The 25,803-nt window shown below is 39.0% G+C and overlaps 1 protein-coding gene across 7 annotated transcripts in view; it reads left to right on the top strand.

Annotated features, from left to right (window-relative positions):
• GPAT3 (glycerol-3-phosphate acyltransferase 3) overlaps positions 1-25,593 on the top strand; it is a 118,738-nt gene extending 93,145 nt beyond the window's left edge. For 5 of the 7 annotated variants that reach the window (XM_063603762.1, XM_055111316.1, XM_055111317.1 and 2 more), the window contains 10 exons: positions 1,325-1,595; positions 7,025-7,099; positions 7,982-8,071; positions 9,956-10,049; positions 14,599-14,714; positions 16,610-16,665; positions 17,185-17,270; positions 17,807-17,935; positions 18,398-18,477; positions 24,389-25,593. In XM_063603762.1, coding sequence (XP_063459832.1) covers positions 1,325-1,595; positions 7,025-7,099; positions 7,982-8,071; positions 9,956-10,049; positions 14,599-14,714; positions 16,610-16,665; positions 17,185-17,270; positions 17,807-17,935; positions 18,398-18,477; positions 24,389-24,488 — 1,097 coding nt within the window. In that variant the 3' untranslated portion in view covers positions 24,489-25,593. The remainder of the gene's footprint in view (positions 1-1,324; positions 1,596-7,024; positions 7,100-7,981; positions 8,072-9,955; positions 10,050-14,598; positions 14,715-16,609; positions 16,666-17,184; positions 17,271-17,806; positions 17,936-18,397; positions 18,478-24,388) is intronic. The other 2 variants (XM_055111318.1, XM_055111319.1) reach the window with 1 other exon arrangement.
• The last annotated feature ends 210 nt before the right edge of the window (positions 25,594-25,803 follow it).

Genomic DNA, 25,803 nt, shown 5'->3' with positions numbered 1-25,803 from the left:
ACAGAGAGGAAAACCTAATCCTGTTGTCTAGAAATAGCTACTTAGTGTTTTCATTTTTACATTTTTTCTATGTATATGTATTTCATAGAGTGAAACTATAGTTTTAGATTCCGTCTTTTCTTGATTAACATTATAGTATTTGTTAATGGGTACATTTTATATCATTGTTTGGATTAATTGTAATGAAGAATGCTACAGTGAACACCCTTGCCTACATTTGCCTACATTTCTAATTATTTTCTGAGGACAGATTCCTAGAATTGGAGTTATTGATCATCAGCAAAACTATCTTCAGTCTTTTCATGCCAAACCAACTTTGACAAAGTTGCTACTACTTCCGTACTTGTACAAGTTGAATATGAGAGTACCTGTGTCATTTCAAGTCATTGAATTTTATCATTGAATAAAATGCTGCCGATTTGATACTGTAAATAGGCCTTTGTCTAATTCACATTTCCTTTTTCACTAGTGAAAAGTTGTACGATATTAACTATTAATATTCATGTTGTGTCTGTGAACTTTGCTTACTTTTATGCAGGAGGCTGTGTTTTTCTTATTAAATAATTTTCATATGTTAAAAAATCAGCCGGGCGCGGTGGCTCACGCCTGTAATCCCAGCACTTTGGGAGGCAGAGGCAGGCAGATCACGAGGTCAGGAGATCGAGACCATGCTGGCTAACATGGTGAAACCCTGTCTCTATTAAAAATACAAAAAATTAGCCGAGTGTGGTGGCGGGTGCCTGTAGTCCCAGCTGCTTGGGAGGCTGAGGCAGGAGATTGGCATGAACCCGGGAGGCGGAGCTTGCAGTGAGCTGAGATCACGCCACTGCACTCCAGCCTGGGCGACAGAGCAAGACTCCGTCTCAAAAAAAAAAAAAAAAATCAACTTTTTGCCATTTATGGTGAATCTTTTGCCATTTTGCTTGCTTTTTGATTTTATGGTTTTTTTCAGGGAGAACAGAAGTCTTTGTTTTTACACAATCTAGAGTTATACTTGGGGAGAATTTTGTGTGTGTGTGTGTGTGTGAGTTCTTTGTCTAATGGTATGCAGGGAAGAAATCCAAACAAGAGGATTATGGAGGACCAAAAACCCCTCTTTATAATTAACAAAGATCATGGGGTAGAGGCCATTTCATGCAGACACAGTGATTTCACCTCTTTTCCCACTGCAATTGTTTGTCTCTTACTTCTGAAGATGGCTGATGTCACCCATTAAACTTATTTACTTGTTTGGCATATTTAACTTCTACACAGTTAAAGTTGCCCTTTTGGTCAATTCTTCTGTCCCATGGCATTTTCTCATGTCCTGATGCTTTCTTTTAAGGTATTATCCAAAGAGATGAGTCACCCATGGAAAAAGGGCTCTCTGGTCTACGAGGAAGGGACTTTGAGCTGTCTGACGTGTTTTATTTCTCCAAGAAGGGATTGGAAGCCATTGTAGAAGATGAAGTGACCCAGAGGTTTTCCTCAGAGGAGCTAGTGTCATGGAATCTCCTCACAAGAACCAATGTAAATTTCCAGTACATCAGTCTGCGGCTCACTATGGTGTGGGTGCTGGGCGTCATAGTGCGCTATTGTGTCCTACTGCCTCTGAGGTAAGTCATATGCCTGGCAATTTGATGATACGCTTGACTCAGCTTTCTTTTTGAATCATGTACATAATGGCCACGTAAGTGTTCTGTGGTGCTTATTCCACCCATTCCCACGTAGGAAATGCCACCAAACATGACCTCTGCAGGAATGTATTACGTATCCATTTTCCTTTCACAATTTTTCCCCAAATGAAGTTGTATATTCAGAATCCAATGTATATCTTAGAATCTGGATCCACTTTGCTATTAGAGTCTGAGCTAACTTGAGGATGGAGAGAAAAGGGAAGTGAAGAAGAAGAAGAAGAAGGGGAAGAGGAAGAAGTAGAAGAGAGATCATTAACAGTTTCATATTCACTAGAGCATCAGCCAAACTGTTAAGAGCTGACCAGAACCCACTGCCTTTCTTTGCCAGTCCATAGCACTTCATAATTGCATAAGAGAGAAAAAATTCCTGAGTGTGGTTACACGTGGGAGAGAGCCATTTCGAAGTATGTTTGTTCCATCCAATTCATTGTGATCACGGACTGCTCTTATTAAAGTGTCCCCACCTGGGTCCCCTTCTGCTTCTGAGCTTGAGTGCCACCTGGTGAGGAGGCAGTGTCAAGCCTAGTTTATGGAAAGCACGATGTGGAACATGAGTAGAAGGCACTGCGTGGTGGGATGAAGCTGTAAGTGGCTGAGATCTGATTAGCGTGGTGGTAGCAGTAGTAGGCACGTATACCAGCCACAACATTATTGTTGATCATCTTGCTTCATTTCCCTGGACATGGCCTTGGCATCCTCTCAGCAGAGCTTTCCAGGCAGTGGCTACCTGCCAACTAAACTTGGCACATGAATTGAAATCTTTTTACCACCCCCAGGGTGGCCTATGCTTGCCTCATTCAGATTTATTACCAGGGAAAGTATTGCTTAACTACAGGGAAATGCAGATTTCTAAGAAATTATTTCTGTGTTTTTTTTTTTTTTTTTTGCCCATATTGCTAGTTCAGACATTGGGGCATAGTATGTCTTTTGGGAATCATTTCAGCTGTGATAATGAAGCGAAATTCAAGGTTTCACATATAATTTTGCTTGAACCTTAAACTAGTGCCCCCCAAACAGGGTTCATGTACTCTGGGAGTGTACAAGACTATCCATTGGCATGCAGGAAGGAAATATTAGAGCTCTTATTTACTAAAAGCTTCTGTTCTGGCTGGGTGCACTGGCTCACGCCTGTAATCCCAGCACTTTGGGAGGCCGAGGCGGGCGGATCACAAGATCAAGAGATCGAGACCATCCTGGCCAACATGGTGAAACCTCGTCTCTACTAAAAATACAAAAATTAGCTGGGCGTGGTGGAGCACACCTAGTCTCAGCTACTCGGGAGGCTGAGGCAGGAGAATCTCTTGAACCTGGGAGGCAGAGGTTGCAGTGAGCTGTGATTGTGCCACTGCACTCTAGCCTGGCAATAGAGTGAGACTGCGTATCAAAAAAAAAAAAAAAAAAGAAAGAAAGAAAGAAAAAAAGCTTCTGTTCGCTTTATAACTAGAGCTTCCATTTATTCTGTTTTCATTCTTAAAAAGAAAAAGCCCAGGGGCATGGTGGCTCACACCTGTAATACTAGCACTTGGGGAGGCTGAGTTGGGCAGATCACTTGAGGCCAGGAGTTCGACTGGCCTGGACAACATGGTGAAACCCCATCTCTACCAAAAATACAAAAATTACCCAGGTGTGGTGATGCGCACTTGTAGTCCCAGCTACTTGGGAGGCTGAGGCAGAGAATTACTTGAACCCAGGAGGCAGAGGTTGCAGTGAACCAGGATCACGCTACTACACTCCAGCCTGGGTGACAGAGCGAGACTCTTGTCTCAAAAAAAAAAAAAAAAAAAAAAAAATTAAGCTGGGCCGGGCATAGTGACTCTTGCCTGTAATCCCAGCCCTTTGGGAGGCCGAGGTGGGTAGATCAGTTGAGGTCAGGAGTTCTATATCAGCCTGGCCAACATGGTTAAACTCCATCTCTACTAAAAATACAAATATTAGCCAGGTGTGGTGGCACATGCCTGTAGTCCCAGCTACTTGGGAGGCTGAAGCAGGAGAAATCACTTGAACCCGGGAGGCAGAGGTTGCAGTGAGACACTGTATTCCAGCCTGGGTGACAGAGTGAGGTGAGGCTCCATTTCAAAAAAAAAAAACAACAACAAAAAAACACATGAAGCTTTAGTCAAGTTTAATATATGGATTGGTTCATATCCAAGGTAACCTGAAGAAGAATGAGGAATTCTACAGCACAGTGCTTGAGATGCCCTTGTTTGTTGTTGGTTAGCTTTCACCATGCTGTGGGGGCCCAGAAAATGCTGTTATGATTCCCTTATCTACTAAACAAATGCTCACAAAATAGATAAGTGACTTAAAATATTTTTGCAAAGAAACTATGATTTAAGATAATAAAGCAATGTAAACATATATTACTTCTTGGCCTTTGGGCTAAGATCAAGTGCAGTGATATAAGCATCCAAGAACAAAAAGAAAATGCAGAGTTCAGACTCCTACTCTTAGTAGATACTCTTCAGTGTGGAAGAATTGCTTTGTAAATGCTTTTTAAAAGAAGCACCTACTACAAAATGAGCTTTTCAAAAACCAGATTGTATTAAGATACATTGTGGTGATGGTTGCACAACTCTGTGAATATGCCAGAAACTACTGAATTGCATACTTTATTTTATTTATTTATTTTTATGATGAGATAGAGTCTCACTCCATCACTTAGGCACAATCTTGGGTCACTGCAACCTCTGCCCGCTGAGTTCAAGCGATTCTTATGCCTCAGCCTCTCGAGTAGCTGGAATTACAGGCATGTGCCTCCATGCCTGGCTAATTTTTGTATTTTTAATAGAGATGGGGTTTCACCATGTTGGCCAGGCTGGTCTCAAACTCCTGACCTGAAGTGATCTGCCTGCCTTGGCTTCCCAAAGTGCTGGGATTACAGGCGTGAGCCAGTGCCTGAACTGAATTGCACATTTTAATGGGTTGAATTGTATGGCATGTGAATTGTATGTCAATAAAGCTCTTAAAAAACAGACTGTGGCTGAAAACTTATGTCATCTATGAGAACTCTAACATTGGCTCACTTAAACTGGGATACATAATGTTCTGGCCTGTTAATCTAGCAAATAAAAAGTTTCAGTAGTTTTGAACCCAATTGTTAAACATGTTAAAATGAAACTCCTTCTGATTTAATGGACGGGAACAAGTGATTCTCATTGCGGGAAGATGGCAAAACATTATTTTAAAAGTTTTGCATAATTGATGATGAGATTAAACAATAATTTAGTTATTGCATCAGTAACCGACAAGAAAAAAGAACCTGACCTTCAAATTGCTATGTCAAATCTTTAACAAGATTTAACACCTTATTTATCAAGGTATTTATAGGAAAGCATATTCAAAAAGCTTTCTTCTTGCTCAAAATTGTAATAGTATTAATTATATTTATTAGCTATAGTAATATATCATGTTATTAAGTTATAATTATACAATTGATAATTATAATTATAAAATTAATAATATATATTAATGTATTACTTTATTATCCTATTTTGAGGACAAATTGCAACATTAATATAATTTCAAAATACTATATTTTTAAATAAAAATATTTATACTTTTTTTTACATTCTTTGTTTCCAGATGTTTTATAATGTACATTATATCAGTACAGCGTATGCACATTATTCTTAAACACATTGGGCTGCATGTTCAGATGTGTTACTGATGGAGTGTTTCTCCAAATGGGTTAAGACTGCTGCCTTTTACGCTGTTTCTTTTTTTTTTTTTTGAGACAGTCTCACTTTGTTGCCCAGGCTGAAGTGTAGTGGCACAATCTTGGCTGCAACCAACCCCTGCCTCCTGGGTTCAAGCGGTTCTAGTTACAGGGATGTGTCACCATGCCTTCCTAATTTTTGTATTTTTAATAGAGACAGGGTTTCACCATGTTGGCCAGGCTGGTCTCGAACTCCCCACCTCAAGTGATCCACTCGCCTGGGCCTCCCAAACTGCTGGGATTATAGCCGTGAGACACTGCTTATTTCTCTTGTTTTAAATAATGCTAAACTGCTATGTTAAATCATAATCTTCTGAAAGACAGAATAACATAATGCTTATGAAAATGAATTCTGGAGCCAGACTCCCTGGGTTCAAATCCTGGCTCTGTTGCTTATTTTCTGTGTAACTTTGGGTGAGTTAGTTAGCCTTTCTATGCTCCAATTTTTTCATCTGTAGAATGGGGATAATGATAATATTATGGCCTCATAGAGTCTTGGGGATGATTAAATATGTTAAATACAAAAGGTACTTAGAATATTGCCTGGTATATAGTGTTAGGTGTTGCTTCATCATCATCTAATGTAAAACCTGGGATTGGTTAAGACAAACGATTTTATGCTCCAAATATCTGATCAGAAAGTAAAGATAGCTACGTGTCAGCAGTAAATGAGCTTCACCCTGGAGAGGGTTACTGTTCCTGACCCTTGACCTTAGGCAACCACTGTAGCTTCCCCGGACACACAGGGTCCTTCTGATACTGCAGGGGTGGTCCCCTTCAGTCTGCTTATTGAATACCTCACGCATTCAGCAACACGTGTGTGCTCTTCTGGGAACAGGAAGACATAAATAGGCCTCTGGTTTGATTTGAGAGAGTAATGAGATAATCTAAAGTTTCTGCTTTCTCCATTTGACAAAGTAAGATGATTTAAAGAATCTTATTAGTAAAATGTGATTAAACTATTGATTTTTCTTCTCTTTTAACTAAATCCTATTTATTTTGAAAGATTTTGTCTTAACTTTCCTTTTTGAATAATTCTATTTACATTTCTAGAAATTACTACTTTCCTTTTGAAGTCATTGGAATGTATATTAAAAGCACTTTTCAAAAAGAAGGCAATGTCTATATGGAGGTTAGAGGTACTGTGAGTCACCTTGTTTGCTAACTTCTGAGTTATCTTGAACCATGCAAAAAGATTTGCATTAAAAGATGTCTACATGGTGGTATATTTTGGTGTTCTTATTATGAAAGCACCTTTAAATCTATTCCCTTCACTAGCCCTCTTAACCCTTTGGTGATTATATAGATTTAACTTGATAGTTTTGTGAAAATTTCCAGGCCTTCTCTATGCATATACAGACTTGTTACACATGTGTTTGTTGTTGTTTTGCAGATGGCATCATATTCTGTACTTTATTCTGAAACTTACTTTGCTTTTTGCCTCTTAAAGTGTGTCGTGGAACATTCTTCCGTGTTAGAGCTATACAGATTTACCCAGTTATTTTAGTGGCTGCATCATATTTCATCATGTGGATACTCTACAACTTATTTACAATTTTATTATTTATGAACTTTTTGGTTACTTCCATACTATGTGTCAAAATCTTATATGGCCCTCTCTTTTCTTTTTCAGGGTTACCTTGGCTTTCATTGGGATCAGTTTGCTGGTTATAGGAACTACACTGGTTGGGCAGCTGCCAGACAGCAGGTGAAATGTTTCCTTCCATCCAGCCATACATAGGACTGTCCTTTTTCTTAGCTGTGTCCACAAAGAGAATATTTGTTTGATTCCTATGTATTGCATTATTATTATTATTATTATTTTTGAGACGGAGTCTCGTACTGTCACCTGGGCTGGAGTGCAATGGTGCGATCTTGGCTCACTGCAACCTCCACCTCCTGGGTTCAAGAGATTCTCCTGCCTCAGCTTCCTGAGTAGCTGGGATTACAGTCACCCACCACCATGCCCAGCTAATTCTTTGTATTTTTAGTAGAGACGGGGTTTCACCATGTAGGCCAGGGGGGTCTCGAACTCCTGACCTTGTGATTTGCTTGCCTCGGCCTCCCAAAGTGCTGGGATTACAGGTGTGAGCCACCACACCAGGCCGCATTGCATTAAATTTATGTTCTCTACTCATTTATTAGAATCCTGCTCACTTCATCTTCATAGTCTTTGATTTTTTTAATCATACTTCCATATTAATTGAAAGAAGTTGTTTTTTCAAAGGAGAATTGAAGAAAGAAAATGAACTGAGTTACCCAAGAGAGTCTTATATATTGGCAAGCTCATAAGACCAAGACCAAAGAAGCTTCACTTTATCTCGTTCAGGAATTTGTCATAATAGCCTAGTGGTTTTGAGCTACTTTTCATTAGAGTTATGTCCAGTTTTTTTGGTAGACTTTTGTGATCTAATACTAAATGTGCCAATGAGACTATAAGAACTGACTATAAGACTATAAGAATTGAACTGTACTGGTTCACCAGAATAGAATGTGGTATGCTGTTGTGAAAAAGCACATTAAAACTTTTATTATATTGTTTCTTAAGAGTGCCCAGAATGGCACAATAAAATGTTTCTATTTCCTTCAGCCTCAAAAACTGGCTGAGTGAACTGGTCCATCTGACTTGCTGCCGGATCTGTGTGCGAGCCCTCTCTGGTACCATTCATTATCATAACAAGTGAGTATCTGCTGCCAATGTGCCTGTCTTTTTCTAGGTCAATTCAGCATGAGATTGACAAGGAAGCATTGGAAGTGGCTGGGAAGAAGTGGGTGGAGTCAGAGTGCTTCCAATGTGTTCATCTCTACTTCTCAGTGTGGCACAGGCATGATGCACAAAAACACTAAATAGCAGTGTTTGCAGAAAGAATATAATAATAAACACGTAGTTGTGCTCAATAATTGGGCATTTATGGTGTGCAGGCCAGACCCTATGTTTCTTGTAGCTCATCCCTATGAGATAGGCACTGTTAACCCATTTTATAGGGGAAGAAATGTAAGCTTTGGGATTTGTTGTTTAGGGTCACAGTGAATAAACAATGGAATCAGGTTTTGAGCCATGTCTCTCTGATTTTAAAAACAATGAAGTTGACAGGTCTGTACTGTGGTGGAAATAGGACTAGACGTGGAGTCTGGAAATGTGGTCTCTATTCTTAGTCCTGCTACTTCTAAAATTCCATAATTGAGCCTTAAAACAAAATTCTGCTTTTCTCTCCCAGAATTGTAGAGAATGAAGGCAGCAAAGGAAAGTAATTAGCTAAGTGAAAGTGATTTTGATTGCATTTGAACTACTTTTCTATTATCTTAATTTTTTTTAGATTTAACATCATTTCAAAAGTTCTAGGCCAAGCCTCTCTTTTTTACTGATTTGGTCTTTCTTTCTCATTTGTAGAAGGGAAACATTTTGCCATTTGGCTTTACCATGTGGTACCAACATAAAAGACCCTTTAAACATTTTAAATTATATGATGTTGCAATTGGACTATGAGTTTTAAAGTGAAGAGTGAAAGAAAACACTCTGGCAGGGGTGCAGTCAGAAGAAACACCTGTAGAAAAGGCACACTTATTACATAAAGAGGAGTTCCTAACTTCTTATAGAATTGCTTCTCATTTTGAAGAAAATATGCTAAATAATTGTGTATTTGGTTCTTTCTTCTCTGTATAGGCCCAAACAAAACTACTTTGCTTTATTGGTGTCAAATACTGGTTTCACTCTAGGGTAGAGATCAACAAACTGAACTGGGAGCCTATAGGCCAAATCTGGCCCACCAGCTGTTTTCTGTAAATAACGTTTTACTGGAACACAGCCGTGGCTGCTTTTGTGTCACAGCAGCAGAGTCAAGTAATTGTGACAAGCATTGTCTGGCTTGCAAAGCTTAAAGTATTTGCTGTCTGGCCCTTGATAAGAAAAGTTTGCCAACCTCTGCTCTAGGAGGATAGGAGGGAGGAAACTATGGTGAATTTTCTCCGTGGATTACCATGAAACCACTAAAAGTGATGTATATGAAGATCAAAATAATGTGAAAATACTTCAGATTAAATAAGTGAAAGCTGTGTATTATCAATGGAAAAATCATGGGCCCCCTACCAGACTCTCATCACACTACCTAGAGATCACCTTTTAAAGATGGGCCCATGTACCTCCAAACTTAATTTTTAAAAATATACTTAAAAAAGACCAGGCACGGTGGCTCATGCCTGTGATCCCAGCACTTTGGGAAGCCAAGTGGGGCAGATCACTTGAGGTCAGGAGTTTGAGACCAGCCTGGCCACCATGTAGAAACCTCACCTCTGCTAAAAATATAAAAATTAGCTGGGCCTGATGGCACATACCTGTAATTCCAGCTACTTGGGAGGCTGAGGCAGGAGAATTGCTTGAACCCCCGGAGGTAGAGGTTGCAGTGAGCCAAGATTGCACCAATGCACTCCAGCCTGGGCAACAGAGTGAGACGCGAAAAAAAAAATTACATATATACACACACACACACTTAAAAAAATAAGATGAGTATTTACATGCTGTGGCTATTTTAGAAGACTTCGAATTTTCCATTGTTTGTAATTGCAGGCAGTACAGACCCCAGAAGGGAGGCATTTGTGTTGCCAACCATACTTCCCCCATTGATGTTTTAATCTTAACAACGGATGGATGTTATGCTATGGTAAGAGCAGCTCATTGATATTTCAAGTAGTTGCATGTTTTATGGATTGATCAAACTTTTTATTTTGGCATAAATTAGCAAGTTGGTTTTATGTTAGAAATTTGACTGCATTATACTATTGTAGCTATCTAAGTTATGGAATATATTTACATGAGGAATATGTAGTGCAAGAAAAGGAAGGAAAATAACCATTATATTTAAGATGGTAAAAAATTAACTTACTGAAATGCAGACATTCTTGAGCTTAATAGGACCTTGTAAAGTTGATTCCATTTTCCTTGTAAAATCCCTGCCAGTGTTTAATAATATTTGCAACATTAAATTCTTTCTTTTTACAGTTGCACATATCCCCTAGCCAGCCAATTAGTTCTTCCTTCCTTCAGGGACTTATATGCAATTAAAAGAAATCTGGCTCTTTAATGAGGATCTAGCAAGAAAGGCAAATATTTATATCAGGTTGTCTTTCTCAGTCCTTGCCCATAGCCCCAAAAGAAAAGAAAATGAAACAAACCCAAGAACAAACTACAAAGCCTACAGTAAAACTGTACACCTCAAAACAGCCTTTCTTGGGATGAATACAGGAATCATATTCTTTTTTTTTTTTTTTTTCAAATCTGTGTTTTCTGTTGCCCTTGCAAATTTGTCAAGATTTCTTGCATCTCCTTTCTGTGTCAGGTAAATTCTGCAGGATAATTGAAGCTGCATGGTAGTTAAATATGCCTTCAGTTGGTGTTTGGCATAGAATGCCTGGACAAGGGTCCTAGGGGATCGCCTTTTCAAATTTTCATGGTGGTGGGTTGGGCTTCAGGGAGAGTAGATGGGTTTTATTTCACTTAACAGTTCCAGGGATTGACAGCCATGGTTTGGTGTGTTTTTCTGGGAAGGCATTTGAAGGGAGCCATTTTTGATTAAATGTCGCTGCAAGTAGGAAGGTGGAGAGTATTGGCACATGTGCAAGTATTTGACTCTGCATAGGTTACACAATCATTAAGGGGATTTTGAAGGCCTTTGCAAAAATTTCTGCTTATTGCCCTGTGTTTAATCTGTCTAAAATACATGGCCAGATGTATAACTCTTGGATACTACATTTTAACACATTATTAAATTTCTCTAAATAATGGAGCTCTTTCTGAATCTAAGAAAGCGTTAGCCACCGTTATGAAAAGACTTATGAGGATTGGTAGTTCTTAATCTTTTCTTAGGTTAGGAATTAGTTGATAGTTATGTACCTTTTTAAAGAAAAAAACTAACCATATCTGCATCATACAAACAACAATTTTATGTATAATTTCAAGATGTTTATGGGTCTCCCTAAAGACCATCCAAGGACCCTCATGTTAACATCCTAGACCCCCCAGCACAGTTCTGAGTGTATGTAATAATCCTTGTATTTATGTGGACACTTTCATGCATTATATTTGACCTTCCCTGTAATCCAATCAGGTTAGGTCTGAGATTTTATTATAGATGAGGAAGCAGAGGCTTAGGCAACCAATCTGCCTAAGTTGATTTTGTGCTGCTACAACAGAATACCACAGACTGTAACTTATAATGAACAGAAATTTATTGACTAACAGTTCTGGAGGCTGGGAAGTCCAATATCAAGGTGCCAGCATCTGTCCATGGTCTTCTTGCTGAGTCATCACATGGTATAAGGCAGAAGGGCCAAAAGCCCAAGAAAGCAAACCTACTCCCAGAGCCATTTTATAAGGGCATTAATCCATCCATGAGGAGAGCACCCTCATGGCCTCAGTATCTCTCGTTATGCCCCACCTCCCAAAACTGTTGCAAACCATAACACTCCTTGGTCATGGTTTTGTGTTTCAGAAATCATATTCCTCCTGTATTCTGGTCAACAAAGAGTTGAGTATAACCCATTTGTAACCAAGGACCTCAGAACTTTGTTGGCATTTTCTTTACTTTTAGATCATGTATAACCGCAATTACAATATATTAGCCAAAATTTAGAAAAGCATAGTAACTGTAAACTGTCCAGTGGGTTGAGTGTAGAAAACTAAAGCTGATTGAATTTAAATTGGAGGTGGCGTAAGGCAGATGTGGGATGATACCATGCCATTAGCCTCCAGACATCATAATTGGCCTCTTTTGACTAAACATAAACTCTGTATTGAAAGAACATCAAAGATCTCTTCTCAGTGACTCTCCTTTTATTAAAAGAAATCTACTGTTTAATTGACAAATAAAAATTATATATATTTGTAGTATACAACAGATGTTTTGATAGATGTATACATTGTAGAATGGCTAAATCAAGCTAATTAACATATCCATTACCTCACTCAGTGACTTTTCTAGTCTTGTTTTTCCCTCTAGACAAAGACCTCTACTTTTTTAAATTTAGAAATGTTTTCAAACTTACAGAAAAGTTATAATAATAAGAAAATCACATTAGAGCACCCTTATGCCCTTTATCCACATTTACCTGTTAGTAAGATTGTGCCTCATTTGCTTTGTCATTTGCTTTCTCAGGTACTGGGCAAAGCTCTCTTGTTCTGTCTCTCCCTATAAAAATGTGGGTAAAATGTTTGTATTTTTAATATATTTATATTTAACATTTCTTTTTTTTTGAGACAGCACCTCACTCTGTTGCCCAGGCTGGAGTGCAGTGGCGTGATCTCGGCTCACTGCAACCTCCGCCTCCCAGGTTCAAGTGATTCTCCTGCCTTAGCCTCCCTAGTAGCTGGGATTACAGGTGCCCACCACCATGCCCAGTTAATTTTTGTATTTTTAGTAGAGACGCGGTTTTGCCATGTTGGCCAGGCTGGTCTCAAACTCCTGACCTCAGGTGATCCACCCACCTTGGCCTCCCAAAGTCCTGGGATTACAGGTGTGAGCCACCGAGCCAGGACTTTTTTTTTTTTTTTTTAAACATAGTCCTCCTGTGTTGTCCAGGCTGGAGTGCAGTGGTGTGATCTCGGCTCACTGCAACCTCTGCCTCCCAGGTTCAAGTGATTCTCCTGCCTCAGCCTCCCAAGTAGCTGGGATTACAGGTGCCCATCACCACACCCAGCTAATTTTTGTAGTTTGTAGTAGAGATGGGATTTCACCATGTTGGCCAGGCTGGGCTTGAACTCCTGACCTCAAGTAATCCTCCTACCTCAGCCTCCCAAAGTGCTGGGAATACAGGTGTGAACCACCACATCTGGCCTATATTTACTATTTATTTCTAATATTTACATTGGAAATCTGAATACATCCAGCTCTTCAGGTTCTTTCTTGCTTTCCTTCAATTAATATTTGTATCTCCCATTTTCATAATGAAAATCCTGTTTCCCAACAATATCAATATGTTTACTCATTTTCTCAATTCTATGATACATCTAAAATTATTTCAGAATTGCTTCACTACTACAAAAAAAAAAGGTAGTAAAAAGAGTTCAGGATGTTTTGCACTTCTTACAATGCCATCCAAGATGGAGGGTATGTAGTCAGATACTGTCTTTGCAAGTTTCTTGGATGTTTCCCCCTTCCTTCAATGCTGTTCTTTTACTCATTTAAAATCCAACTGGGTTCATTGGCTTCAGTTTGCTTTAGTCTGTCATTCGCTCCTTACTGATTTAATTTTTTTTGAATATGTAGGGTATCAATATGCTTCCAAATGTCAAAACTAAGCAGAAAAGGTATACTCATTGAAGTGCCACTACCTTCCATGTTCATTCCATCCCATTCCTTCCTACTCTTGTAGGTTCATGGACTTTGGTTATCCTTTCTGTATTTCTTTTTGTAGAGATAAACACATGTATGCATATTATTTCCCCTTTAGTCTTATACAAAAGGTAGCATACTGTATTTGTTCTTTTTTCTTTTTCATTTAACAATATCTCCTGGAAATTACTCTTTATCAGTCATAGAGATCAACCTTGCTCTGTTCCCAGCTGCATAATACTCCATTATTTGTATGTACCATTATCTATTTATCTAATTTCTTATATTTGGACATTTAGGTAGTTTCTAATATTTTGCCATAACAAGTAATGCTGTAGTTAATAGCCTTGTGCATATATATTTTCATTTTGTTGGAAGTATATCTTCAGGGTAAATTTCTAGGAGAGGAATTATTGAAATGAAAGATGAGTGTGTATGCAATTTTGTAGATATTGCCAAATTTCTTTCCATTTGTGTTGTAATCTGCTCCCTTCCACCAAGCAATGTTTGAAAGTTATCCGTAGACTTATGTCAGAGTGTATTGTCAAGCTTTTAAATCTTTGTCAGTGTGATGGGTTTGAAAAGGTATTTCAGTGTAGTTTTAATTTACATTTCTCTAATCTTGACCAAGTTGAAAAACCTCTACTTTTTGAAGTTAGAGGATTGCTAGCACAGCAACGTAACTTAAAATTCAAAGGTGCTACTAAAGAATAACTTTTTGCTTACATTTGGCCTTTCAGACTATTTGATCAGACTAAGAACTTCAGTCAGTAGAAGGCCAATCATATTTTTGAGTGGAGAATAGAAATTTGTTGGTACTTAAAAAACTTTCTTTGCACAACGGTGCCTTTTACGTTTTTTCCTTTTCTTATGCTACTTCTAGGTTGGCCAGGTTCATGGCGGCTTGATGGGAATTATTCAGAGAGCTATGGTCAAGGCTTGTCCTCATGTCTGGTTTGAACGCTCAGAAATGAAGGATCGACACCTGGTTACTAAGAGGTAAGCAGTGAAATTACTCAGCATTCACTGGAGTAGCATAAAAGCTGACCAATCTTGGCCTTGCTACCAAAGAGGGCCGAGCAGCACTGAGTCTCAAAACTAAAACAGAGCTCTGTTTGCTGTTGGATTTTTCTGGCAAATCACCTGTCTTAGCCAGATTTTTAAAAAATGTAATTCTGTAGTCATGGTGGGATATATGATGGGATTGGAAGGCCAATGTATTTATATTGCTGTGACTTAGATATAGTCCAGTCACTGAATTTTCAAAGATAAAAATTACCACCTTTGAATTAGATATGATCTCACTTGAGTATGAGCAATTAAAAAAATAAATTAGATATGTATACTTTACCTCAATAAAAAATATATAAAAAAGAAAAAAAAACCACCTTGAAGGTTAAATATTTGATAACTACTTGCTAAATATATGATTGATTAAGTGTTTGCTGAATGATTGTTATCACTTAAATCCAGCTAGAAGCTGGGCATGGTGGCTGACGTCTGTAATCCTAGCACTTTGGGAGGCCAAGGTAGGAGAATGGCTTGAACCTAGGAGTTCAAGACCAGCCTGGGCAATATAGTGAGACCTCATCTCTACAAAAAATAAATAAAATTAGCCAAATGTGGTGGCATATGCCTGTGGTCCCAGCTACTTGGGAGGAAGGATCGCTTGAGACCATGAGGTTGAGGCTGCAGTGAGCTGAGATTACACTGCTGCCCTCTAGCCTAGGCAACAGGGGGAGACCTTGTCTTAAAAAAAAAAAAAGAAGATCCAGCTAGAGACAGAGGAATGGGAGAAGGAACCTCTGGGGTTTAGGGTAGAGATGAGCTACCAGAAACCTTCGTTAGGAAACAGCTTTTGGCCCGAGGCCTTTAACTGAAGGCACATTGGTTATCGCTTCTATAAACACAAAGGTGGTCCATTACTCTTAAGAATATAATGAAAAGTACTTGATGAATCTGCTTCAAGTTAGAAAAACGATTCCCTATCTTGAGATCATTTGGCAGTGGGACACTCTGGCAGCTGCAATCTGGCTACCTCAGCCCTTACCAGCTCTGGAGAGAAGAGTTGGGAATATAGGGTTGGTTGCAGGGAGGACAGGACATAAGCCTGGAAGAATGTCAGTCTTTCTCAGCTTCGTGGTATGCAAATGGAAAGTTCAACCTGAATCATTTAAGGATTGTCTTGTACTTAATGGCCATAATGCAGGTAGGTCCAGCAACCCCATATTCCCATTTTTCAGATGAGGAAACCTAAGTACATGGAGAAGAGCACAAAGCTCATGACACAGAGGCTCAAGAGTCCATGACTCTAGAGTCAAATGACTGTCTAATATTCTCTTTTAAGAATAGGCAAAGACACTGAAAATCACTTACTTTGGTCCAGGCACATTGGCTCATGCCTGTAATCCCAGCACTTGGGGAGGTTGAGGCGGGTGGATCGCTTGAGCTCAGGAGTTCGAGACCAACCTGGGCAACATGGTGAAATGCCATCACTACAAAAAATACAAAAACTTAGCAGGGCGTGGTGGTGCATATCTGTGGTTCCAGCTACTTGGGAGGCTGAGGAGGGAGGTTTGCTTGAGCTCAGGGTGTGGAGGCTGCAGTGAGCCGAGATCATGCCACTGCACTCCAGCCTGGTTGAAAGAGTGAGACCCCATCCGCTCCCCGCCCCCGCAAAAAAAGACTTATTTTGAAATTAGAGAAATTATAATGGTGCAGATCTTCTTAAACTTTTTTGGAAAGGAAACAACTCAAATTTATTTCTTTTACCTGTATCTCAATTATTTTCTTATTGCTTCACAATTGTGCCAGTAAAGTGCAAAGAATATCAAAAAGGACATCCACCTCTCTCTTTATAAAGGCAGAATTTTGATCCTTTTTTTTTTCCATAGACTAAAAGAACATATTGCTGATAAGAAGAAACTACCCATACTAATTTTTCCTGAAGGTAAGAATGGGCCTGCCTCCCGAGCTATAGTTGATAACAACAAACCATCAAAAGTGTGTGAGGAATAGAATTGCCATAGAATTGGCAACCTTAGCCCAGATCTCTGCCCTTAGAGGAATGGGATGGCATTCTCTGAGTTATTAATTCCTTGCTTTCTTTTGAGACTTGATAGAAGTCATGTTACCTTTTTAATTCAAAAGTCATTTCTGGGTAGTGAACTGAGAGCAGAATTGTCCATGACTTTAAGGGTTGCATGTATTGAAATTTCACCTGTTGAGAAGAAGTTGTTCCCATAGGCCCATAGAGTGTTCAGTAGAAAAGTAAAAGCTTGTTGTTAAACCTGCTTAGTCAGAACTATAGGATTACTACCTTGGCAGGGGTTCGTTTGTGATATGGTAGTACGATGCCTGTAATTTTGATATTTTAAATTATTTTATATCAAAATAATTTCTTTTAAAATTTATTTTTAAAATGACTGCCTTTAAAAATATTCACACTCCTACCCTCACCCCCTTGCAGGAACTTGCATCAACAATACTTCAGTCATGATGTTTAAAAAGGGGAGCTTTGAAATTGGAGGAACCATACATCCAGTTGCAATTAAGGTAAAACAGATACCATAATAAGAATAATAATTATTATAAAGATATTGGATTGGTAATTTTATTTTGGTAGCATTTCAGACTTAAAATTTGCAAGAACGAGGAACACCAGTTTTCGGATGCACCAGTCCTCCTCACTTTGCCTCCCCTGCTTTCTCATGCGCTCGCTCTCTATCTGTAGTTAGATGTATACTGGGTGACTCTGTGCCAGGTGTTGTATTTACTCGTAGTGTTAAGTGAAACAGATTCTGTTCCTGCTTTCATCAGCCTTCTAGTTAAGTGTGGAGACAGATATTTAATAGTCATGTAAATAACTCTTGTTGGTGTGCTCTTTGGTTCTGTTTAGAAAAGCAGTCATCTCTAGTCACACGTGTTAGCTGGCCCAGTTTACTTTTTTTTTGATAAATTCTATCAAGTGAAATAACTTTTTTTTTTCTTAGAGTCTGATAAAGCTGTTTGGCCTACCACCTTTAAAACATTGGGCATGGATGAGAAACCACCCTTATTTCATAACTGAGATGTATTTTCTTTTTTCTCAGTATAACCCTCAGTTTGGTGATGCATTTTGGAACAGTAGTAAATACAACATGGTGAGCTACCTGCTTCGAATGATGACCAGCTGGGCCATCGTCTGTGATGTGTGGTACATGCCCCCCATGACCAGAGAGGTATTCCTTAGCTAACACTTTATCTAATCAGGTAGAGGCAAGGAGATCTTCACCTGAAAATCTGGGTGTCTCCCTTCTCCATGTCATGCTTTTCTGCTTTCTCAGCAAATGGGTCATTTTTTTAATAATGTATTTAGCTCACTTTAAATCAGACCATTTTATATTGAGAGATTATTTTCCATGATGGTTTTATCATTGCTGTTGGTTTATTGAACCTACAGATATTATCTTGGGTAAGACTAATAAAGAGCGTAATAAATATATGCACATGGTAAAAAATTAAACAATACAGCACTGCATTTTCTTGATAGAACAAATGATATTTGCTATGATTGATTAAGAATAGAAAGCATTTGAGCTGAAATATGAATTATATTTTAAAACAAATACAAATGATTATGAGATGGTATTAAAAACTTGATAACTAAGATATTCTTGCAATTTTTTTTTTTTTTAAACCAGGAAGGAGAAGATGCAGTCCAGTTTGCTAACAGGGTTAAGTCTGCTATTGCTATACAAGGAGGCCTGACTGAACTTCCCTGGTAAGAGAACTTTCAGAAGTACCATCACTTTTTTTTTTTTTTTTTTTTTTTAGAGAATGCCTCACTCTTACCCAGGCTGGAGTGCAGTAGCATGATCATAGTTCACTGTAGCCTTGACTGCCTGGGCTCAAGGGATCCTCCCATCTCAGCCTTCTGAGTAGCTGGGACTACAAGTGCTTGCCACTATGCCCAGCTATTTTAAAATTTTTTGTAGAGATGGGGTGTCCTTGTGTTGTTCAGGCTGGTCTCAAACTCCTGGACTTGAACTCCTGCCTAAGCCTCCCAAAGTGCTGGGATTACAGTCATGAGCTACTGTTCCTGGCCTTTTTTTTTTTAATTAAAAAAATCACTGGTAATAATGTCATCTATCATTCTAGTCAGTTATAGGTTTAGCTGAAAGTAATAGTGGTTTATATATAACAATGGCTTAAGTAAGATAGAAGTTTATTTCTCACTTAAACATAACCAGTGAAGGCTGGTAACAGCTCAATCTGTGTTGCTTTACTCTCCTCAATTTGTGCTTCTCTTATGGTCTAAGATGGCTGTTCCAACTCTACTCAGTGTGTACAGCAAATGGCTATGAGGAAGGAATTTTAAAAAGGACACACCCATCTCTAAGAGCACAAGCTGAGAGTTGTATATCCCACTTATGCTTGTATCCATTGGCTAGTACTCAAGTCATGTGATAACACCTAGCTGCAAAGGAAGCTGGGGAATGTAGTCTTTGTTCTGGGTGGCTATATGCCTATCTCACATTTAGGGTTCTTTTTCTGATGAAGAAAGGGGGAATGGATTTGTGAGTGGGGTGGGCCTTGGGAGGCAAGGGGCTACTTACAGGCTCATTCATATTTAACTCTAGCTATAACTATATTGTAAGAAAACTGAACAACTTGAAAGAAGGGAAATAAGTGAAATATTTTAGTTATGGATCACTATGGCTTGAGTTTTTGTTTGTTTGAGGAAGATTGAATATAGTGAATGTATTAGTCTGCTTGGGCTGCCAGACAAAATACAGTGGTCCCCTCTGGATAATGGGGGATATGTTCCAAGTGCCCTAGTAAATTCCTAATACCATGGATAGTACAAATCCTATATAGACTATGTTTTTTTCTATATGTACATAGCTATGATAAAGCTTAATTTATAAATTAGTAATAGAGATTAACAACAATAACAACTGATAAAATAGAACAATTGTAATAATACACTGACTAATAAAAGTTATGTGAATGTGGTCTCTCTCTTTCTCAAAATATCTTAATATTTTCAGACCATGGTTGACTGTGGGTAACTGAAACCATGGAAAGCAAAATCTTGGATAAGGGGAGAGTTACTGTACCACAGACTGGGTGGCTTAAACAACAGTTTTAGAACTGTTATTTTCCCACAGTTCTAAAGGCTGGAAGTTTGAGATCAGGGTGCAGCATGGTCAGTTTTTGATAAGGGCTCTCCTCTTGTGTTGCAGATAGCTGCATTCTCCTGTGTGCTTACATGATCTCTTCTTTGTGCAGGCATGAAGAGAGAGTGCAAGTTCTCTAGTGTTTCTTTTTATAAGGGCACTAATCCCATCATGAGTGCCCCACCGTCATGACCTCATCTAACCCTAATTACCTCCCAAAGGATCCATCTCCAAATAGCACCATATTGGTAGTTAGGGCTTTAACATATGAATTTTGGGGGGGACAAAAACATTCAGTCTATCTCAGTGAAGGTTAACTATACCTACATTATAATGGGGGATTGAATTATTATTATTATTATTTGAGATGGAGTCCTCTCTGTCACCCAGGCTGGAGTGCAGTGGTGCAATCTGGGTCACTGCAACTTCCGCCTCCTGGGTTCAAGCAATTCTTTTGCCTCAGCCTCCTGAGTAGCTGGGACTACAGGCATGCACCACCATCCCCGGCTAATTTTTTTTGTATTTTTAGTACAGACGGAGTTTCACTATGTTGGCCAGGCTGCCCTCCAACTCCTGACCTCAGGTGATCCACCTCAGCCTCCTGGAGTGCTAGGATTACAGGCATGAGCCACCGATCCTGGCCGGGAGATTGGATTCTTATTTACATACAGGATGTTAAATTAGCAGGCTGTCACAAAACAGTCTATACATCAAGTCCTATACAGTTAATAAACTCCCTGCTGTCTTTTTTGGTGTTTCAAAAACACTTTGCAAGAAAAGTTTATTTGAGACAATTGTAGCAAATGTTTCTAGGAGCAGGATTTGGCCAACTGAGTTAGGCTGTCAGCCAGGAAACCAGGGACCCTCCTGAACCAGCAGAGGATGGTTTAAGGTGTCTGCCTCTCGAAGAAGGGCTGGCTAGATATTACACAGTAAGCATTCACTTCACATCATCGATAGGTTCTTGTAGGCTGTGACCTTAAGCAAAATGACTTTATAGTAGGTTCTTGAATAAATAACATCATTTTGTTCAATGTTGTTTCTTTATAATGTTGATGAGAAAAAATATTGAGTTTTTTATGCATCATTTTGTTTAAAGTTGCAGTTTCTAAGAACCTATCAACAATGTTCAGGGAGGACTTACTGTACTCCATTATGCAAGGGTGGGGAATATCACTGAAATATTTATCCATTCACATAGCGTGAATACAACTAATTGCATCCAGGTAAACCAGTTTCTGATATCCATTATGCAAATTAACAAACCACTAATTTCTACAGTGAAAACTCATTTCTAAAATTTGTTATGCAAGGACCTGGTGCAGTGGCTCATGCCTGTAATCCCAGCACTTTGGGAGGCTGAGGTGGGTAGATCACCTGAGTTTAAGAGTTCGAGACCAGCCTGGGCAACATGGCGAAACCCTGTCTCTACAAAAAGAATACAAAAATTAGCCGGGCGCCGTGGCACACACCTGTAGTCCCAGCTACTCGGGAGGCTGAGGCCTGAGAATCCTTGAACCTAGGAGGTCGAGGCTGCAGTGAGCTGAGATCGTGCCACTGCACTGCAGCCTGGATGACAGAGCGAGACCCTGTCTCAAATAAATAAATAAACAAATAAATAAAATTTGTTATGCTAATTAACAAAGCTTGAGAAATCGATGGGCAATAAAGATAAAGATAGCTGAAGCCATTAGTGGCATCTCTGAAAGGCGGCCTTCTGATTAAATGCTAGCTGACCACCCTGGAGTATGAGTTCTTGACTAACAAGGTGTATGACTTGAGTTCCATACACCCTGGAGTATGAAACTGACTGGTCCTAAGGCATAGGTTAAGACTAAACATTTGTATTACACTGTCTACATTGGAATATGTTAAACTAAATGACAGAATCATAGCATCACAAAACTATATAAAACGACCTTGGTCCACAAATGTCCTATAACCCATGGTCATATGTGCAACTGGGTTCCTTTTCCTTATTTAAAACTCTTTACTCACTCTTTATCTTACCTGACACTCAGCCCTCCTGCCTCTACCCTGAAGTCAGTGTCTGTAGTCTCAGACACAGAGGAAGGGAAGAAAGCCTTGAGAGACAAGAACAACCTAGGGGAGTCAGCCAAGTACAGACTCTCCATCAGAGTGGCTGAACTAAATCCATCAAAAATGATCCTCAGAATTATCCAGTGTCCTTTTTTCAGGCCATATGCAATTGTATAATAAAATTACTTTTAATTATCTACCCTCTTAAAAAAAAGAAAGTGGCCTCATTGCCTTTCTAGATTTATTTGTCATGTACCTATTGGTTATGAATTAACATATCTAGATTGTTTTTTCATAGATTGAGTGAAAATATAATTTTATGATCTTAAACTGGCTTTTCTATATGGCTTCTCCCTTTCTTAAGAACTAAGACCTGCTGCCATTGCAAAGGGGAATTGGATAAAATTTTGAAGTCTCTAGGGGTGGCAAATCACAGTTTAAGTGCTTAGAGCAGTATGAGGTTTACTGGGTGCTTGGGAAGGAGAATTGTACAAAATGATGTCAGATTGCTCAAGACTTACATTTTTGCCTGTTTTGGGCTTGGATCTTGTGAAAGGAGAAAGGCCTTTCTTATTTCTTTAGTTTCCTTAGTTCTCACTATTCAGAATTCAGGTAAGTGCTGTTAATAGAAGAAGCTCATTTGGATAAAAGAGGCTTATGTGGACAATTCTGTGGACATAACAACAATTTATAATCTTGTTTCATGAAAACCTCCCACAACTGACCCCCTGGATGATTTGTGGATCACAGTCTGTTTTTAAGTTGAGGACTTATTGCTGTGTCTTAGATTTGAGTCTAGAAGCCAGAACATTGCATTTGTCTCAAGCCGGTGTCTCTGTGGAGGTCAAGTTCTGTCCACATGGCATTGAGTTCACTGGCTAACCTGTGATCATTCACCATCATCAGAAAGCATTTGGTAAACATGCATGCTTAACTGGGTTAAAATTAAACAGTCAGAGTATAAAGTAAGCAAGTTCTCAGCCCATGCTCTCCTAGCAGTTAAAATCTAAAACTTTAGATTAGGAGCCAGATAGTGACCTATGATAGTCCAAACTACTCCCAGCAACTCCAGTTTGTTGTTTCTTTATGTGTAGTCCAAAGAAGGAAAAGCATGCAGAGTTCTTACACCCAGGCAGGCACCCTGGAGAGAGTTCAAAGATTTACAGGCTCTGAATGAAGGAATGCTGCTTACATAGGCACTTCTGGTTGAATGCAACTTATGATTTTGTTATTTTATTCGGAGTCTGTTTTGGAATATAAAAGATTATAAATGCTGGAAATATAGTGCTTTGAATGAAAATACAACTTGTTAGACCGGGCACGGTGGCTCACGCCTGTAATCCCAGCACTTTGGGAGGCTGAGGCAGGCAGATCACCTGGGGTGGGGGGTTCGAGACCAGCCTGGCAAACATGGAAAAACCCTGTCTCTATTAAAAATACAAAATTAGCCGGGCCTGGTGGTGCATGCTTGTAATCCCAGCTACTCAGGAGGCTGAAACAGGAGAATCACTTGAACTCGGGAAGTGGAGGTTGCGGTGAGCCAAGATTGTGCCATTGCACTCCAGCCTGGACAACAAGAGCAAAACTCTGTCTCAAAAAAAAAAAAAAAAAAGAAAAGAAAATATAACTTGTTAAACATAGATAGGGTTATATTTGAACAATGATTTATCTTTTTTGAATAATCATTTATCTTTAAGAAATTTACCCACACGTATACAGTACCCTTACCGTTTCTTCTGTGTATATTTTTAATTTTCCTGTGGTTTTCTAGTAAGACATAGGTAGACGAAAAACCAGTATTTTGTTTTCCTTGAGGAACAATATAGAGAAATAATCCTAGTTTTAATAATCCTTGTTTCAATCCAATTTTTGTTTGTTTGTTTGTTTGTTTTTGAGACAAAGTTTTGCTCTTGTTGCCCAGGCTGGAGTGCAATGGCGTGATCTCGGCTCACTGCAACCTCCACCTCCCGGGTTCAAGCGATTTTCCTGCCTCAGCCTCCCAAGTAGCTGGGATTATAGGCAAACACCACCATGCCCAGCTAATTTTGTATTTTTAGTAGAGACAGGGTTTCACCATGTTGGCCAGGCTGGTCTCGAACTCCTGATCTCAGGTGATTCACCCACCTCGGCCTCCCAAAGTGCTGGGATTACAGATGTGAGCCACTGTGCCTGGCCAATCCAAATATTTAATACACCACCCCTTAACTTCTAAAGAAACTGAGTTGGGGATATTGTTACTTATTTTAACCAAACATCAGAGAGACTGTTCCTTCCTCAAAGTAATGTGTATTTGGCAAGTGGTAGGACAGAGACTGAAACCTGGGTCTTCCTGTTTCCAAATCCAGTGTTCTTTCTCTTATTTCATCCCAGCTGCCTAAGCGTCATGGTATCATACAGCATGTAATTATTAAGTTAACTCTTTTAAATCACCACTGTAAAGTATCTTTTATGTATTTGTCTTTCTGTTTGCAGGGATGGAGGACTAAAGAGAGCAAAGGTGAAGGACATCTTTAAGGAAGAGCAGCAGAAAAATTACAGCAAGATGATTGTGGGCAATGGATCTCTCAGCTAAAAGGACGGTGACAGCCTTTAGATCTAGAACTAGCCCTTAGAAATGGAATGGCTTTTTTTGTTTTGTTTTGTTTTATTGTTTTGTTTTTATTATTGTTAATCTTTTCTACAGAATGATTGTCTCTACCTCTTTATGCCAGAGGCAGAACCTACAGGTGCCCTTTTTGGCTTTTGTTGTTGTTGTAACATTAGCCCCATGGATTGTAAGGTGGTTTACTGAGTTAAAACAGATTCTGCTTTTGTAAAATGATGGCATCACTGTGGACTGAATGAAATATTTGTATAGAAAAAAGTGCTTGAAAAGTGTGTTTGGAACTCATCGATAGGGTAATTCTCCAAAAATGCCCAAACTCTCTTTCTGTAATTAGCCTTGCCACTTTCTTCAGTCACTTAAATGGTGAGATTACACATCAGTGCAAGATGACCATTATGGTTATGGTCTACTGCAAGGTTGAAAGGAAAAATGGAGGATTGTATTTAGGAAAAGGGACAACTTTGTGGCCACCTGCTCTGAAAGTCAAAAGGAAATGTAAATTAGTGTTATTAGTGTGTTGGAAGAGAAATACTATTCAGTAAGCTTCGCCAAAGAAAAGTGAGTCAAAGTTCATGTGTGTGTGCATTTATATGTAGGCAGCTCGTAGACCACATTTTAGCCAGCAACTGGTAACAAAGAGCTTAGTTTTCCTTGTTTGAATGCTGTAGATCTGTACCTAGTACCCCTCCCATCTACTGATTTGTTTGTTTTTGTAACCAAACACATTTTCAGATAGAAGGAGCCTTAAAAAAAAAATCACATTGAGTAACTTCAGTATGAATGAATGAGAGTGTGTGGAGCTACCCCTCACCCTCCACCCCTTTGTGCTTTTTATTCCCGAATTTTCCCAGTCTCTTAAACAGAAAAATGACTGATATAATTATCTTTTGGAAACTGAGCCTTAATTTTTTTTAGAGGGGGAAATAAGTTTTCCCCAACTCACACAGCATAAGCAATGTTTGACAGCAATATAATGCCGTTGTAAACTACTGAGAGTATTGTATCTGTTCTGGTAACCATGTACAGAATGTGAAACTGTCTTATGAATATAAATAAATTCTATATTTCTAAATGTGTGTTGCATTATTTCCCCTTCCCTTCCCCCCTTTTCTGGTTTTGAGTAAGTTAAATTCTTTCCTATTACAAACAAGGGTTGTTTGTTTTTCATTTCAGTGACATAGTTAGATTTTATTGGACTGGAACAAATGGGAAACAAGAACATGAGCCACTGATTCTCCCCCTCCCCTCCCGCCGCTTCAATCTTTTTTTCAGTCTAGTTATT

The sequence above is a fragment of the Pan paniscus genome, chromosome 3 (genome assembly GCF_029289425.2).
Source record: "Pan paniscus chromosome 3, NHGRI_mPanPan1-v2.0_pri, whole genome shotgun sequence".
Taxonomy (NCBI): domain Eukaryota; kingdom Metazoa; phylum Chordata; class Mammalia; order Primates; family Hominidae; genus Pan; species Pan paniscus.
Note: the sequence above shows the minus strand (reverse complement) of the source record. Positions and strands in the feature narration are given on the sequence as shown.